The 19,553-nt window shown below is 33.6% G+C and overlaps 3 protein-coding genes across 3 annotated transcripts; 1 reads left to right on the forward strand and 2 right to left on the reverse strand.

Moving 5' to 3' along the window:
- The first annotated feature begins 989 nt into the window (after nt 1-989).
- Nucleotides 990-4,510, forward strand: LOC109704795. The gene is made up of 3 exons (XM_020225580.1): nt 990-1,229; nt 2,285-2,535; nt 4,028-4,510. The coding sequence occupies exons 1-3, from the start codon at nt 1,068-1,070 to the stop codon at nt 4,314-4,316; spliced, it is 702 nt and encodes a 233-aa protein (XP_020081169.1). The 5' UTR covers nt 990-1,067; the 3' UTR covers nt 4,317-4,510.
- Nucleotides 4,511-9,646: 5,136 nt separating this feature from the next.
- LOC109704796 (protein RESPONSE TO LOW SULFUR 2-like) lies at nt 9,647-10,160 on the reverse strand. Its single transcript, XM_020225581.1, has one exon. The coding sequence runs from the start codon at nt 10,076-10,078 to the stop codon at nt 9,782-9,784; it is 297 nt and encodes a 98-aa protein (XP_020081170.1). The 5' UTR covers nt 10,079-10,160; the 3' UTR covers nt 9,647-9,781.
- Nucleotides 10,161-14,524: 4,364 nt separating this feature from the next.
- Nucleotides 14,525-15,379, reverse strand: LOC109704794 (extensin-3-like). Its single transcript, XM_020225579.1, has one exon. The coding sequence runs from the start codon at nt 15,377-15,379 to the stop codon at nt 14,525-14,527; it is 855 nt and encodes a 284-aa protein (XP_020081168.1).
- Nucleotides 15,380-19,553: the final 4,174 nt, after the last annotated feature.

A 19,553-nucleotide genomic window follows, 5' to 3' on the forward strand; every position in this document is an offset into this window, starting at 1 on the left:
CATAAATTATAGTAATACAACAATAAAAATTATAACGTAAAAAATATTAATACTTAATTAATTAATTTAAATTATATTTTAATTGTACAAACTAAATAAAAAAATTAAAACTTAACTAATCAAATTTTTATCATATTTAAATATGCCAAATGAATAAAAAAAATATTAGTACCATAATAAATTTTTAAATATAACTATCTTTACAGTATATTATTTTATTTTTTATTTTTTTACCTTCTTCACCGTAATTGACTTCGACCCATGGTGGGCGAAGTCAATTACGCCGTTTAAGGTTAACTGAAGTTTTCGACCGTAATTCTTTTACGCATGAACCAAATAACAAAAATGATCAGTTGCTTCCTTGCAAACAAAAGGCCCTAGGAGGACGGAGCTATTGAGGGCCGACAGTGGCCATTGGCCCCCCCTAAAATTTTTAAAATTATATAAAAGTCCTTTATATAAAAATTAAAATATTATAAATTTTAATTTTAGGAGGCCAAATTAATTTTTTTAATAAAATTTGTGCCTTGATTTTTTTTCGAATTTCTTGATCCATTCCCTTCAACTCTTACAGTTTTGTTCCTTTCTAAGCATATTGTCGTTATCGGTGAATCTGATATATATTTTTTTTTACTATTCGAGATCGAATTTTTTTTTTTTACTATCAAATCTAAATTTTGGGCCCCCCATCTTAATTTCTGGTTTTGTCCATGGGCCCTAGTCGGTTGAACAATTACGAGCCCAAAACCCCTCACAATCCTCCACTTGTCCTCCTGGTCCACAGGCCACGTGGCGGACCGGGTCCACTGAAAAAGGGAAACCATTTCCTAATAAGAGTCACAAACTCGCTCCTCAAAATGCTCCACCTCTTCCTCGCACTTACTCTCTCCCCCCACCCATCTCTACTCCCTTTTACTTACACTTGGCCTCCTCTTCACGTTTCCTCTTCCTCTTCTTCCTCCTCCTCCTCTCCTGTTTCATTCAAACAAAAAAAAAAAAAAAACGAAAGAAAAGAAAAAACACTGCATCTGTAATTAAATTTTTTTTAATTGAATTTGTGTGATTCAATGAAGAAAGAGGAGCTCGACTTCGTGCTCGTCCCGATCGGCCTCGCGGCGATGGCCGGGTACCACCTGTGGCTGCTCTGCCGCGTCCTCCGCCGCCCGACCACCACCGTCATCGGCATCAACTCCGTCAATCGCCGCATTTGGGTCCAAACCATGATGGAGGTCCCTCCTCTCTCAGTCTCATCTTATTTTATCTAATCCAATTTATAGCGCGTTTGTATTTTATTTTATTTTTTCTGTTTAATGTAATATCATAAGAATATGCCATCGATTGCATTTTAAATTTTTTACTATTTAATATAGTATTATAAGAGTACATCTCTTGTATTTTCAAATTGTTTCGATGATGAGATATATCTAATTAGGCGATCAACCTCTATATTATTATAATTATTTAGAAATCAAACTTTATAATTTTTCAACAATATTTGTCCAGTAATCAAAATATCTCTAAAATAAATATTTATTTTAATGTTTGATGTGACATATTTTTTAAGATAGAATTATTCAAATTGGATAAAATTTTAATAAAAAACTCTACTACTGTCAAAAGCAAGATAAATAATTTTGATATGAAATTTAGATCTCTGCTTTATTATTTTTTAAAAATTTTTTATTTTCCACCGAATTAGATGTCTTATTATTGAAAATAATTTGAAAGTACGGAGATCTCTATAATTTTGAAAGTATAATAGCCTAACTCATATTATAATATTAATTAAATAATTTTTTAAAAAAAATCAATCTCTATATAATTAGCCTTTTTGCATAATAATATTAACTTACTATCTATCTAATCTAATTTGTAATCTCAAATATTTTTATCTTTTATAATTTGGAAAATATATATAGAATGGTATCAACGTTTAAATATTTTTTTTTTTTTTTAAGTTACTGCAAGATCTTAAAATGATGCTTTACGTAGTTCAAAAGTAATAAAATAATCAAAACTAATATATTTTTAATATTATAGATAACAAATAAAGTAACAAATAGTTCACTAAATTTTTAATTTTATAAATTTAGTTAAATATTATGTTTGAAAATTTTAATTTATATCTATAGTGAGCACTCAAACACACCCACAAAGTGTTTGATCAAATGACTCCCTCCAAATTTAGGTAATATGTATAGTGAGCACTCAAACACACCCACAAAGTGTTTGATCAAATGACTCCCCTGATCTTTGAATCTTTGTGTTGTTATTGTTTGCGCAGGACCCGTCGAAGAACGGCGTCCTGGCGGTGCAGACGCTGCGGAACAACATCATGGCGTCGACGCTCCTAGCGTCGACCGCCATCATGCTCAGCTCGCTCATCGCCGTGCTCATGACGAGCCACAGCGGGGGCGGCGGCGGAGAACAAGAGTTTGTTTTCGGGAACACGAGCGGTCTCGTCCGGTCGATCAAGTTCTTCGCCATCTTGGTCTGCTTCCTGCTTGCCTTCCTGCTCAACCTGCAGTCGATACGGTACTGTAAAACAACCGTTTTTCTCTAAAAACTTAAGATAACTAGGGAAGAGTGTTTTTGGTATGTCATTTTCAATACAATTTATTCATGGAATTAAGTCGGATGCGTGAATTGAGGGAACATTAGAAATGCAATGTAGTTCAAGATATATGCAGTTGCAAATGCTCCAGTACCATCACCTCATGTATCTTATTCGATTGGATGATATAGAAAATCTATTTGGCTGCATGACCATGAACTGTATTTCTAAATTTTTATTTCTTTATATATAGAGTGGTGTGATTAATTCTAGTAGATTATGAGATTATCCCTATGTAGAAATAGAAATATTTTTTCATTCACAAGGCCCTTGTTTAGTTGGGGTTAAGGGGTGGAATAACCCCTTTACCCCCATATTATTCCCAAACATCCCAAAAAATAGGTGGGGTTAGCTAACCCCACCTCAAATAAATTATTCCGGATTAGCTAACCCCACCTAACCCCACCAAACTCCAACCAAACACTATTTTCTATTCATAATAACTCACTATCTTTCTTATCCCACCTACTCCAACCAATCATTATCCTTCTTTATCAATCATTATCTTTTTATCCCACCTACTCCGACCAAACACTATTTTTTATTATTCTAGACTAACTCCAACCCCCAACCAAACACAAAAAAACTTTAACCCCACTTTAACCCTGAACTTAACTCTATCTCTGGAATAGCTACTTTTTTCTTAACCCCGAACCAAACGGAGGCAAGGTGATTAGATAGGGAATTTGTCCTTTTGTTTAAAATGTCTAGCAAGTTGCTACTGTAGTTGAAATTATGGCCAATTCAAGCGTAGATTAAATTCTTGCAGTTGAGTCTCCTCGTATAGCATAATATCTAATTGCCTTTACGTCTCCTTGTTGCATGTATGCATCTCATTGTGACACCCCACTTTTCAGCGGGTCATCTATTCTAACTTTTTTAGCCCTACCACGTTTAATTTTTTTAACCACTTGAGTCTAGCTACCGCCCAAAATGCTATAGTCGAATTAGGAGATTTAGTTCTATTATATCTTATATATAGTAATATGACACCTCAAAATTTGAAAGTCTTATATATAAGATATAAAATGGCTAACTCTTTTAATCCGATTATAGCATTTTAAATGGCGGTTACACTCAGCAGTTTAAGAGGGTTAAGTGTACTACAGATAGAGTAGTTCTAGATTGGGTGACTCTCTGGAAAGTGGGGCATTACATTCATCCTAGTTAACGCTGTGCAATGCAAGATGTTGTAGATATATTTATTTTGTTTGGATGCATATTCAGTTCAAGATGCACCTATCCGAAAATGCTTAGCTCTACAGTGTTGGAGGTACCGTAGTTGCAACTACTTTTGTTTGTATTTGTATCTGATTGAAACTTGCATTTTCAGATCATGTCATTTGTCATGTCGAATATCTGTAACTACTGTTTAGGGAACGGTGTTGTAATATTTTATGCTTCTTAGCGCAGGTACTACAGCCACGCGAGCATCCTGATCAACGTGCCGGTGCGGGCGCGGCAGCACCGGGGGACGGCTGCGGAGTACGTGGCGCGGGCGGTGAACCGGGGCAGCTACTTCTGGTCACTGGGCCTCAGGGCCTTCTACTTCTCCTTCCCCCTCTTCCTGTGGGTGTTTGGGCCCATCCCCATGGTGGGGTGCTGCTTATTCTTGGTGGTCACTTTGTATTACTTGGATGTGTACAAGGAGTGGGAGTTAGGGGTTGGAGGAGAAGAGGAGAAAGGGGGAGAACAGTGCTGATGCGGAGGACACGTGGCGGGTTTTGATTGGTGGTAACCCGAGTTCAATGCCTTGTTGAATTTGGGTCAATGCTAGATGACTTAATAAATAGAAATTAAAAATAAAAATGTATCAAAGCTTATTTGAACTATATGATTCGATTTTCTAATCTTTCCAAATTTTAATTTTAATGTCTAAACTTTTAGCTTGTTTAATTTACGCCATTTAATAGCTATTTTGGTACAAATTCAATTCATGTAGCTTAAATTTTGTTGCATATTCAAAATTTAAAGTTAAAGAGTCATTAACTAGCTCAAATAAAATAAATTAGAAGATTATGCAACAAAATCAATATTTTTAAATATTAGATAGTAGATCAAAATGGGTGATCGTTGAGATAAATATATTTCACACATTTTTACCTAGAATAAATTAAGTCAATGTTTACAATTATAGAAAAACATAAATAATAACCCTTTTACAGTTCAGCGTATATTTTTTTACTTTATTACTCTTTAATTGAAAAAAATTATAGTCAGTTAATTCATAGTTTTATTTTTGTTTCACATAAAAACTATCGCTAAGCGCTAAGTAGGATATTACAGTGATATTTTTTTAAAAGTCACATGATGACATAATATTATATTTCATCATTTTATAATTTGCACAGTGCAATCTTATGGTTTCCCAGAAGTTTTATTTTGCTGCACTTTTTAATATAGATCGTTACAGTGAGATGGGAAAAAAATAAAACCATAGGATATTTTGGATCGTTACAGTGAGATGGGAAAAAAATAAAACCATAGGATATTTTGGACGTGCGAAGGATTTATATATAACGGGTATACTAGAACTAATATCTTGGGCTTAAACAATTTGAATCTGTGGTTTAAGTCCAACAAATTATTAGAGCTAGCGGGACGGATCGTTATAGTCATTGTCCGGTAGTATTAGATTATGTATATGATAGGACCGAGAGAATGTCAGGAGTTAAAACGGGAGAGTATGTGATGTGTAAGGGGCTTATATGTGTCGGACACACTAAATTAATAATTTGAGCTTTAACTATTTTGGGCAGATGATTTAAATTTAATAAATTATTAGTGTTAGTGGGCTGGATTATAATTGATGATACAGTAGTAAGAGGCTACATCATTTCTATTAGTAATTCATCAATAATTAGTCCAAAAAGGGTTGTGAGATTTGATTGTAGCAATTTAAAAAGTTCGAGCCAAAAATTGCATCGAATGAAAGTGTGAGGACTAAGTATCACACATTCTATAGTTTGAGGGCAAAAAGTGTAATTTATCCAAGTTTACTAAACCATATAAAAGTGAGAAACAAAAGATGTAGACAACAATGAATCAATGGTCGCTTAGACCGGCTATTCCTAGCGCAAGTGGTAAAGTATTTGGTAGTTGATACTCGAGATCTTAAGTTTGAATTCTAATTGATTCATATCTTCAGCTAAGTTTATTTCTAAAAAAAAATAAACGAAGCGAATAGTATGTTACTTTTTTCTTTAAAAAAAAAAAAACAAAAAAACAAAGATCACTTATTAGGTCTTACTTGTGATTCCACTCCCAACCTCGAATGGCAGTGCTCAATAGAGGAAACAAAAGAAAAGAAAAAAAAATTATAAAATGATCCAATTAATTTTTACAATTCCAAAAATAATTTTTTAAAAAATAATTATAAAAATAGATCTCTAATATACTATATTAAATTTTCTAAAAAATAAATAATATAAACGGTGAATGAATCACCGCATTTAAATATGGTGAATTATTTACCGCTTTTATAATTTCTCTTAAAACTAAAAAACTTATTTTAAAAGTACCATTAGTATTTTTCCCTCTCCTTCTCTCTCTCATTCTTTTATGGTACACATTTTTTAAAAGCGACGAACTATTCATAGATTTCATGTATTTTTTTTCTCCCTGACACCCACATACACCCACATGATAAAACGAAGACTATATTTATAAATAAAATTTTAACGAACTTAATTTTAGAATAAATTTTTTAAACAAACGTACTATACTAAAATCTCCAAAAAAAAAAGGATTTCTGGACAACTAGGCTTATAGAATTATTTTTTTAATTCTAAAAATAAGCATATGATATTTTTATTTATAAAAATAATAAACTATTTATTATTTTTATTAAATTTATATATTTTTTGTATTCAAACTTTAAAAAATATACAGTATTAAGCTCTAAAATTAATTTCAGTGTTTTGAATTAAACGGTTCAAAGAAAAAGTACACAAAATACACAATTCCAGCAGAAGATTCGAGGCCAAACATGTGAGCAAAAAGTTCTAAAATTTCACGGGCTTTTGGAAAAAGTGATATAACGTAAAAGTGCTTTTGGATGTACCATCAATTCAATGTGCGGTGCTCATAAATTCTCGCAAAAATTTACATAAATTTTTTAATATTATTAATTAATTAATGTGTCGGCGCAGATAATGTGAAAGCTTTTGATTAATTTATTTCTCTGGTCTAAAAATATCATATATTTATTTATTTATTATCACGATATATAATATTATTTCAGAAATATTATTTTTGTGGCATCTTACTTTTCAGAATTGTCATTCATTTTAAAATTAATCCTAACACTCTTAACTCTCTTATTTTTGGATCTAATTATTGTCTAAAATACTATAATAAGATCAAAAGATTTAGTACTATTATAGAACTATTTCAAATCTTGGTAGTGTTCTATTCCTCCCCCCTTTAGGCCCTGACGTACTCGTTAAATTCGAGCACACTCACAAGTAACAGGTGATATGAGATCTACTCATTTTGCTAGTCTTGCCGTTCAGATCTTGACTTAGCTGAGATTCATCTCACAGCTTCTGGCGTACTCACAAGCATAAAACGATTTGATACTTCTCTTGCTAGTCTTGTCATTCAGACTGTAACCTCAGCCAAAAATCAACTCGCAATTCCAACTAGTGATTGGCTCTGATACCAACTAACACTGCACTTCTCAGAGGGGGTCACCTACTCTAAAACTACTAATTTAGCCCCAATACATTTAAACCTCTTAACCTCTTGGATCTAACCATCATCTTTAAAAGTTTAATTTTATTATACCTCATATATAGAATTATTCTAAATTTTTATATTGTCATAATTTTGAAAGGTAAAAAAATATATGTATATTTTTTATGTCCATAAGGGTGCGTTTGGTTTGAGTTATGCAGGATTACAGGCAATCCTGCCAGGATAACTGTTTTTGGTTAATCCGCTATGTAATCTAGTGATTAATGTAGCATTACAAATCAAATTGGATTACATCGAAAATACTAACGGGAGGGGGGTCGTGTATCTTGCATTACTGAAACCCGTTAATACTACACATTATGTAAAATAACAATTTTACCCTCCAACAATCCCAAATCTAATTAACAGCATTATTTTCATCTCTCTCTCACCTTCCCCCCTCTCTCTCGCACGCCGCTTTCTCTCGCTCTCTCTCTCTCTCTCGCACGAACACCTATCATCTTCTATTGCGTCGTCCTCCCAGGTAATCATTACGATCTCCTTCCCTCCATTAGTCATTTCCGCAAAAAATAATATTCAAATGACCACAATAAGGGCAATTTTGAAAAAAACTATACTTTTATGTCAGGATTACTAATTTTATAAACTGAATCAGACGTATTAATGCTATAAACACTGTAATCTAGTATTACATTACTGCATTAAACCAAACGCGCTAATGCAGCATCAGTAGTAATCTCACGCCGAAATCCAAGATACCTGGATATGTCGAGATACTTTGTAATATTACATAACTCGAACCAAACGGGCCCTAAAGATATTCTCAACAATAATATGCTAAACACATGTCAACAACATTTTACATCAACTATTCATAGCCATGAGCCCAACCAATTAAAATGTTTTTTTTTTCTCACATTCTTTAGTAAATATCCGACATCCCCGTCAGGCTCAGACTTACAAATATCAGGCGATGTGAAAATCACCTCGCTAGCCCAAACCGACCTTGTGCGGAGCCGCGCTCTACCCACAAAAATACACTTCCAATTTAATATTTATCAGTGTTCATTAAATTTCCTTTAGCATCTAATCTGACTGATCAAAGAAAATAATCCATGAGATGATCATCTCCTACCAAATTATATCTGTCTTTTCTATCTGATTCCAAATTATTTTACAGTTAGAGAATATTTTGTAAAAATTTAACTTTTGCCATTAGAAAGGTTGTGTTATACAACAAATGCTAAAATTATATAAGAAAGTAAATAATAAATAATCAGCATGCTTGGAAAGAAAAATGAAGCGATCTTTTTGATTTAAAAAAACAGAAGTGAGGGAGAAGAGGAAAAAATTAAAAAAAAAAAGTAACAAATATAGGTGAAAATTTAACTGAGTATCAAGGGATATGCAGGTTGACTTAAAATTTTTTAAAAATATATAAATTATTTTTAAATTTTACAAAAATATACTAGTATTTAAACTTATATAATTAAACATATTTTCTCAAAGATAACATGTTAAAGATATCCTCCAAAGGGTCTATTTGTGTATCAATAACTAATTTTCAGATTAAAAATAACTTTTAAATAAACTAAAATTCAGATAAATGTTATTATATCACCACTCTTTATGCAATAGGTAATCAATAAGTTAATTTGCAAATGCTATTATTGCTTTTTTTTGTGCTTGTTTTAGTAAAAATTTTCATTGTACTATATAAGAAGTGAAAAAAAAATTACAATTGCTAATCTTTAATTTATTAATTTTCTATCTTGTTCTCTTTTGTAATTAACTTCGTCATCTTTCTGAATAAAATCAATTAAAAATTTTTGATTAAATAAGATTACTAAATTTTTATTTATGATAAATAAGATAAATAAATAAATATTTACGGCTGAAAATAACTCCATCTTTTTCGCCAATAATTAAGCAATGGTGAGACCCATCACCATTAATTTCTACACAAATAGATAAGAGTAACATATTAACATTACTACAAACTTTAAATTTCTAAATGTTTTTTTTTTAAAAAAGACTATAATTAATCTCTCTAAACAAGTACAACATATATACAAGCCACCAAAATAGAGGGGTGCAATTAATTAATAGGCTAAAATACAGAAATTTTTTTAAAAATATTCATTTTTTATTTTTTTTATTTTTAAAAACTTATATTTTATCCTCGTTAAAATTTAAGATTATTTTCAGAGGATTACGGCTTTAATAAAGATGGCGAAAAAACCAAATTACTCGTGCTTATTTTTTAAGCAAAAACAAAATTTTGATATTACTTTGTCATTTTAAAAAAATTTTTAATATAAATTATAAAAAATGAACAGAATAATGATGACGAAATTTTGAAATAGGACTAAATACACTAACTTAAAATTTTGAGAGTACAAAATGTAAACTTTTAAGAGTCCGAAAAAAAAAATATTTACAAGAGAGTTTTCTATATTTTAGCTATAATCAGCAACGAGCCATTGCTGCTGCTGCTGCTGCTGATGATGATGATGAGAGGAGGGCGCGGGCGAGGGCGAGCTCGTCGGCGAGGGCGCGGAGGTGGGCGCGGTATTCGCGGGCGGCAGCAGCGCCCTCGGCCTCGATCTCGCCGAGCTCGGCGCAGAGCCGCTCCTCCGCCTCCTCCGCCACCCGCGCCCGCGCTCGCGCCCGCTCCACCTCCGCCCGCGCCTCCCCCACCTCCCTCTCCAGCTCCTCGTTCCTCCGCCGCAGCGCCGCCACCTCCGTCGCCATCGCCGTCGCCATTTTTATGAGGTATAGAATTGCGAATTTGCTACAATTTGCTATAACTGGGGGTGTGTGATGAGAAAATGTGGCTGAGCCTTTGATGAGGGAATTGGGGAGGGAAAAGGGAGCTCAATTTATAGGAGGGAAAGGTGTCCAGGTTCAATGAATCTGGAGATTGTTTATGCCAATGGATTCGGGTTGGCGGAGTTCTATCCAGATCCGCTCAAAACGAAACGGTAAGTGAGAATAAAAAAAATATAAAAATATATAATCTATTCTAAATCTATTCCGATTCTCCAAATAAATGAAGCAGTAATTCATCAAAAATTCACTCCCATTCTGACTTGCATAGAATGAAGTGGTATTTCGTTCCGAATTTGTCCCGACCCGATCCGCTTCTCGAATCGTCTCGCTTATAACCCTAGTGGTGGGACCCGCATGGCATGTGTGGTTACTGGGCATCTACAATGATCCGTTTGGTAGCTCGATGGTGGTGATATTATCTCTAATGAAGAAAAAAAAGATATATTTTATTTAAAAAATAATTAAAAAAGTATAAATTTATGTTTTGTTTAAAATTATTTTTTTTAGCTGCAGTAGTTAAAATTACAGTCAATTTGAGTACAGTTTCAATCACTACATGCAGTTGAATACTTTTCTGAAGTTTCAAGTACAGCAGCTAAACTTAAATGCATCAAACAAAATAAAGTTCAAAACAGAACGTGAAGTAACTAATTCTTATTTCTACAGAAATATAGCAAAATTATATATTTAACTTTAACTGCTGCAGTAAAAACTGTAGGAGGAGGTTTAACTGCGCAGTTGGAGAGAGTAACTTTAAACAAAAGGTAAACTTACCTCTTTAATTATCTTTTAAATAAAAAATATTTTTTTATAATTGGGGGTAATCTCACCATCATATATATATAATCATAAAATTTTAAAAATTATTTCTCAATTGTATGCAACCAAACAAATTATTTATAGTTACAGCGCTTTCTACTACATTCAACCAAATAGAATATATGTAATTATAATTTCTGTATTTTCAACTGTATTCATCTCCAACTATACTGTATTTATAATTATATATATAACTAAAATAGTGGTAATCATTTAAATGTCTATAGCTAAAAAGCTGATGTGATGTTGTTTAAATTGTAGCTATTAATATCATTTCTCATTTGACAATTTGGATGGTGGTGGTGGTGTCCACTTCATTTAAAGCTAGAATCATGCAGGAGAATATTCTTATATTCTTAACAATAATAATAATAATAATAAAATTTAATAATAATAAGAGATGGTGATTGGTTGGGTGGTAATCCATGACGCAAGCAATTTTGGACCATTTGAAAACCTCACCATAATAATAATAATAATAATTATTATAATAATAATAATAATAATAACGGTAATGATAATAAATTAACTATTGTAATTTGTTTTTATCCTCTTATATGTAATTATTATGAATATTTTAATAAAAATAAATAAATAATGAGATAATTATCTTTTTAGCGTCATTAACTTTTATCAAATAAATATCCGTAAAATTTTTATCCCAACTTTAATTCAACTGAAAATCAGTTTCAAGCTAAAATTCATTTATGATGAAACAAACGAGCCTTTTGTGAAAATTTTGCCAATGCCATGGGCCGTGATTTTCTCAGTTTGGAATTTCGAAAAGTTTGTGTTATGATATGAAAAAGAATAAAATTAAAAAATAATTTATTTAATCTTATAAATAATAGTATGTTGCAAATATTGCTACTGTTAGGTTTTGTTTAGATTTGTAGTTGAATCCTAATTAGAGAATAAACCTAACTAGATTAGAATTAATATTTAAATCTATTACAGATTGATTAAGATAAATTTAGATATTAATTAAAATCGAAATTCTAAATATATTAGAATTAGTCACGTTTTAAGTTGAGCACTCTATAATAGCATTGGGGCTAATTAATTTGTGAGCCTCGTGAAGAAGCTAAAACCTATATAGGCTGTGAGGAGAAGTACGGCCAGGGGTTGAGGAAAAATTCTAGAATGCAACGGGTATATTAGTGACGTGGCGTAACAAACCAATCAAATTAATCCTTTTAAGAATATATGTCCCATCATGATTGTAAAAAAGTATTTTTATTGTACTTTTGTTTGAAAAGAATGAATGTGATTGGCTTGTTATTGATGACTGGTGCAAGTGTGACGGTGTAGAATTCCTCGGGGTTGAGAGGTGTACGGCAAGGCTAAAGCTCCAAGGTGGTGCACCGTTGGTCCTTAATGGACCGTACTTGAGATTCTTGGCCATGAGTTGATGCACCGAGTGCATGGGTGTACTAACGAGAGAAGTCTTTTTTTAAGTTTATAGAAGACGGGAGAATGGTATGAGAAGATTCAGAAAGAGAGATCGGGTTGTAGCTACTCTGTGCAGAAAAGGAGTTAGGTATAATATTCTCTTATTTAATGAATTTTATTTTATCTGTATATTTTTCTCTTTTATGATTGTATCCGCTGAGGAGACGAACGGGTTTATGAGAAAAATTCGATTTGATGTTTTCGTTATGGAATTCGAACAATCGGTACCGAATCCACATCAATCGGTATCGGAGGAGGTTGCGGATTCACAAGATCCGGTACTGGGGCGAGTACCGGATTCCCAACAGCTACATAATTAATTTGATTAAAATATGATTTTTTTGGTCTCGTAACCCCAGTACCATACAGGCCCTTAAATATTTTCTTAATTGTAGTTTTTTTTAATTTAAATTAAGCTGATTTGAATTGATAGTGTTTGTGTAAAGACTCGAGTTTATAATATATTTTTTTAATCCCTAAATTGCATAGGGAATCATCTTATTTTTAAACCTAAATAAAAAAGTAAAAATATACATAATTTATCCAAACTGTTAACAATTTGATTTAACTATACAACCTTTTAAAATTCTAATTTTACTACTCAAACTTTCAATCTGGTTAATTTGAGATAATCATTGCTACTTTAATTTTAAAATTTGAATCTGTTGTTTATCTTTACTTATTAAAAAAAAAAATCAAATTTAAAGTCAAGGAGTCATTAACTGACTCACATAAAATAAATCAAAAAAGTTGGATAGTAAAATTAAAATTTTGAAAATTTGAATAGTTAATTCAAAATGGTCTATAGTTTAGATAAATTTATATTTATATTGTAGGTGTAAATTTATTAATCAGGTAATTAATGTAAAACAATATTAACTTTATTTTATTGATTTAGCCGGTTAACTTCTAATTATTTTATTTGTATTATATCATTCAGAAAACTTAATAATTTTACCGAATCTAATAGTAATCCAGTTAGCTATCTAATTTTTTAACTTTTGATAAATAAAATTATAATTATAATAATCAATTATTATAAGCTAACATAGCTATTAAATACAACATAATATTTTATTGAGTTAAATAAGATAGCTCATCCAAAATAATTAAAAGTTAAAAATTCATTAAACAAAATATTTAAAGTTGAGGAACTTATTTAAAAATGCCCTATACTAAGAGGTCCTTAGTTAGAGGTTAAGAATGTATTAAACAAAATCATGACAAAGTCCAAAATATTATATTATTTCATTTTGTTCATCTCGTGCGAGAGCTGAGATATTTGGATCGGGCTCAAAATTATCTTTGTTCGGGCTTGGCCCGAACTCGGGACGATAAAACTAACCAGGCTCGAAAGCAGATCCGGCCCAAAAAGTTGATCGAATGTAGCTCCGTATTGGGGCTGTTTGATTGTATGAAATTGTAACTGTACTGCAGTTGTAACTACATGCGAATCTAAATCTCGCGTTTGATTCGATGCGTTTGAATTCAACTGCTGTAGTTTGGACTACATGAGGAGGTCCAACTGTAGCAGTTGGGACTTAAGTCCAAATTGCCTGTGGGCCCCAATACGTTAACTAGTAAGAGTCGTAAATTATTCAATTATATTATATTTATAATTACATCAAATCTAGTAGCTGATAATGTAATTGGACGGCCGCCGTTTGTTATCTATTTGGTATTAACATTTGAGTTAAATTCTATAGGTTCTTGTAAATATAGTGGATTACAAATATATTTATATAGTTATGTTTTATATGTTATTCATACAAAATTTAATATATATTTTTAAAAATGTCCTTTTTGATTTGGTTACATTATTTTTTTAAATTAATTAAAGTTTTGTCATGCAGCACTGCAAAAATATAATTATTATATATAATATATATACTAATATATATATATATTAGAGTCCGGCTACTATGCTATCGGTAGCACGGAGCGCTCCGTGCTACCAAGTTGTTTTCGATGATGCGGCTTCCAAATCGACGATCGGCTCCGTTAGACTTGATCTACACTATTGAAAGTATTTGGAAACTAAATTTCAGATTTTTTCGACATTATTTGCCTATCAAACAAGTAGAGAGGCATCGGCATCGTCAACGGCGTCTAGCGGCCGTGCTTCGGGTGCCCCATGTGGTGGTGGTGGTGGTGCTTCGGAGGCCTCCCCTTGTGCGGCGGCGGAGGTGTCGGTACCATCGGATGCACCCCGGTGAAGACACCGTGCTTGTGCGGTGGTGGAGGCGTCGGCACCATCGGATGCACCCCGGCAAAGACCTCGTGCTTGTGCGGCGGTGGAGGCGTCGGCACCATCGGATGCACCCCTGCGAAGACACCGTGCTTGTGCGGCGGCGGAGGCGTTGGCACCATCAGATGCACCCGGGTGAAGACACCGTGCTTGTGTGGTGGCGGAGGTGTCGGCACCATCGGATGCACCCAGGCGAAGACGCCGTGTTTGTGCGGTGGTGGAGGTGTCGGCACCATCGGATGCACCCCCGCAAAGACGCCGTGCTTGTGCGGCGGCGGAGGTGTCGGCACCATCGGATGCACCCTAGCAAAGACACCGTGCTTGTGCGGTGGCGGAGGCGTCGGCACCATCGGATGCACCCTGGCAAAGACCCCGTGCTTGTGCGGTGGTGGAGGAGTCGGCACCATCGGATGCACCCTGGCGAAGATACCATGTTTGTGCGGCGGCGGAGGTGTCGGCACCATCGGATGCACCCCGGGAAAGACACCGTGCCTGTGCGGTGGTGGAGGTGTCGGCACCATCGGATGCACCCTGGCGAAGACACCGTGCTTGTGCGGTGGCGGAGGTGTTGGCACCATCGGATGCACCCCGCCAAAGACACCGTGCTTGTGCGGCGGCGGAGGCGTCGGCACCATCGGATGCACCCGCGCCTCAGCCGCCGCGGCGTCGAGGAGGATCAACAATGCAAAGAGCAGAAGCCATTTGTTCCCACCCATTTTCCACTCTATCTCTTTAGCTTAGAGCACTCTATATATCTCTCTCTCTCTCTCCTTATGAGTTGGTCTTGTATATATGTTTAGTGTGAAACATGCATGTATATATATAGAGGAGATAAGAAGAGACCTGCCCAAGTTGAACTACTCTACTTGGTTAATTATTTTAAACACATCCGAGATCTAGTGGGGGAATTTATTAGAGTTTAGATCGAGTAAGGTAAAATATATGGATATTCCCTGCACTATCATAATATATATCATCATGACACGGTCTCTTTATATACGCTTTACATCAAAAGTTGAATTTATTCTCGATTTTTTACGAGTCAAAAGTTCCAGTGATCATCTAAATATACATTGCTAATCACGTTGAATAGTCCAAATCGTAATTTTAAACCTTTAATAAAAGTTGTATGTATATTACATGCATGCTTGTGAGTGTAATTAATATATATATACATATACACACTACAACAAAAACGGTCTATAACGACACTTTTAAATATAGGTACATGTCAAAAAAAGTGCTGCTAGCTAAAATTACTGACACTTTTAAAAAGTGTTGTTATATGTGGGGTCGCTAGGTATATAGTGACAGTTAAAGAGTGTCGCGATAACCTAAAAGAGTGCTGCTAATTTACAAACACTTATTTAAGCATTTATCAACCGCCGAAACTCTATCTCGTTGGCTGCGGTGGCGGAGGAGGACGACAGTAAAAGCTCTTCGTCTAGAATTTCAGTGGATTGAGTGAAGAGAGAACAAAATATGGTAATTGATTTTTCTTTTTTTTTCTTTTCTGTTTGTAATCGGGCCAAGTGAACCGGATGTGGTGGGTTGAGTAGAGTAATCTTTTATTTTTAGTTAGATTGGATTTTATATTTAGGCATTAGTAGATGTATTTTTAAGTTTTAGTATAAATGGAACATTTATTCAAAAATATCTCAAACATGTGTTCCTATAATCTAATTCTGTTGTAGTGACATGGGCGTACGTTTATTTTCCATTAGCGACGTGTTTCGCCACATCTCACACTTATGATCAGTCAAAAGGGGCTTTATAAAAACTGTAGCCACGTTTCAACACCGAGGAGAGATTGTGTATCACGAATATTCGTTTGTGCATGCGATCATTTTGCATTAGCCACGTTTTCCGCCACATTTGATGGTGATTTAACAGTCAAAAATGTTTGCTGTACCTTTGATCATAGGAGTTTACATCTCACACAGGTAAAAGATCCAAGGGAGCGACGAACACTACAACAAATTTTGTACTTAAAAGATACTTTAGATAATAATAGTTAGCGACGCTTTAAAGCATCAGTAAGAATAACCTCGATCGACGCTCGTAAAAATATCGAGTAAAGTATCATCAAGTAAACATGTCATAATAAATATACAAAATATTGAAGACGTTAGAATAAAATGTTGTCTAACAAATATTGTCTAATACATATTTTATTATTTTTTTAGATTTTAGCAAAATTAAAGAAAAACTTAAAATGACCAATAGATTAATAAGATCCACAGGAAGCCTATGATATAAAGTTTTAAAGTTAAAACTTATGAAGAGGGTGTATGAGTAGCATCCCTTTTGCTCTTTTTTTTTTTTAGGGAAAGATTCAATATATCACTCTGTGGTTTTCATTTTTGTTTATATTTTGTGATCAATTTCACTAATTTTCTTTCATTTAAATTAGCGCAAGTTAAAATAAAAGGTACTAAACTAAATATTCAATAAAATAAATAGTGGTATTCTAAAGTTTTTGTATATAACTTAAAAAAGATTAACGAAAAATGTTGTAAAAAGTAAAAATAATAACCACGATGAACACTAACTCGATAACTTTAAATTATAGGGTCTACTAAAGTGAGAAATACAACACAGGGATAGTATTTGAAGTTTATCTTTTTTTATTTATTTTTTTTTTTTATGATACAGAGTTCGGACTGTGTGTGAATTAAATCACCAATTCTTAAAGCAGTTTTTTTTATGGCTAACGTCATTTGCTGCTGTAGTTTACGCGGCTTTTTTTTTTTTTTTGTCATCTTATATTTTTAAAAAGTGTGCACTAAGTAATATTTGTGGCTTACTTTTTTCACCGTATGACGACTTCATAGCAAGTGACGATCTTTGCAAGCTAAACGCAAACAGTTATAAAATTATTGATCTAAAATCAGTGAACTCAAACAATTTTTGTAGTTGCCGAAAATATTAATTACTTTGATTTTCGTATTTGATCGGTAGATTCGATTAACTCAAAGGAATAGTATTATCATAGACACTATAAACAAAAATTATACGTTAAGCGACACTTATTAAATACGGTACAGTCATCAAAAAAAAGTTTAAATGGTAAATTACTGATACTTTTAAAAATTATTGTCTATATGTGGGTCGCTTAGGTATTAATGACAGTTAAAGCGTGTCGTATAACTAAAAAAGGTGCTGCTAATTTACCAACACTTATTTAATCATTTAGCAACACGCCGGAACTGTACTTATTGGCTGCGGTGGCGGAGGGTGAGTAGAAGAAGGAAGGCTTTTGGTCTAGGATTTAGTGGATTGAGTGAGGGAGAGAATGGGAGATGGTAACAATTTTTTCTTTTTGGTTTGTAATCAGGCGAATGGGTTAGATGGGGTGGACGTTTGGGTAGAATAACCTCTTTTTTTTTTTGGTTGGCTTTATGTTTAAGTTTATGTAAATTTTTTTAAGTTTTAGTATAAATGGGACATTTACAACAAAATTGTCTCAAATATATGTCCCTATAACTTAGCGGTGGCAACCAGCTCGCTGTTCGCTAGCCAGCTCTATGTTCGGTCGAAATAATCGAGATCGACTCGTGCGGTCGTTAGTAAACGACGCGAACCGAGCCGAGTTTTTCAGTTGTTTATTAAACGAGCCCGAACACAGTGGCGGTCAGCTCGCTCGTGCTCGGCTCGGGATACAGCCTCGATATATATATTTCTATATTTATACTAATTTATTTACTATCATATTTTACTTATTATAATAATATTATATATAATGTATATTTTTTATTATATTTAATTTTATGCAAGATATAAACGCAATAGCACGGACGAGTCTACATTATCAAAAAATTCTCTTTATATAATAAGTTTCAACTATTGATTAAACGTCTATGGATAAGATTTTAAATTATTTTTAGTAATATTATAATCTAATATTTTAACTGTATTGTTCGTTGGCACTCAGTGAGAAGTCGTGTTCGGCTCGTTATTAATGGCGAGCCGAGCTGAATTTTTTGGTGCGATACCTTGACGAGCCAGCTCGGTGTCTCGGCCGTTTATTAAGGGCCGAACACGAGCGACCCAAGCTTCACTTTGTGTTCGGCTCGTTTACACCTCTACCTATATCCTAATTCTGTTATAGTGAGAGTAGCTGAGTATAATTTTTTGAACCATATCTTAACAAAGTAAAAATGCACTAAATCACGTAGAAGAAATTGAAGTTTTCCTTCACTAGTTTATTTACTCGTTTATTAAATAATTTTTTTAATTTTTTTTTTACTATATAAAATATTTAAGAATTTATTAAAAATTTAAAATTTAATAATATTTAGATTAAAATGTTCCCTCTCCGTTGGACCCATCTCGATCCTTATAAGGGACTCATGTCATGGTCCCCGGGCTCGGGGTTGAACCAGCCAGGTCCGCAGGCACGATCCACATGGGTGGTGCTGGACACGACACGACCTGCACGGCGTGCCTAATGCAGGTTGTGCCGTACAGTGCAGTACAGTGCAGTGAAGTACCGTGCCGAACCGAGCCGATGGATCAGGGAGAGTTCGTCCAACACAGCCGATGGATCACTATAACAAAATATGTTTTAAACGACGCTTTATTTTAGTGTTTTCAATATTTAACATGCATGCATGTGTCGACATTATGATTAAGCATCGACGATAAACATATTTTTATCAAATACTTATAAAAATTTTTCGACGTTATATTAAAATGTCGGTATATTTATCCCGACATATTTACTTAATCACTCTTTGCTCGACGGTTTTACAAGCGTCGGGATCATTCTCGCCGATACTTAATTTAAATTGTTGTTAGTTATTGTTTAAAGTATCTTTAAGTATAAGATTTGTTGTAGTCGGTCCTAGCTATGTCGGCATGACACGGACACTATAGCACTGTTGATAC

The sequence above is a fragment of the Ananas comosus genome, unplaced genomic scaffold, assembly GCF_001540865.1.
Source record: "Ananas comosus cultivar F153 unplaced genomic scaffold, ASM154086v1, whole genome shotgun sequence".
Lineage (NCBI taxonomy): Eukaryota > Viridiplantae > Streptophyta > Magnoliopsida > Poales > Bromeliaceae > Ananas > Ananas comosus.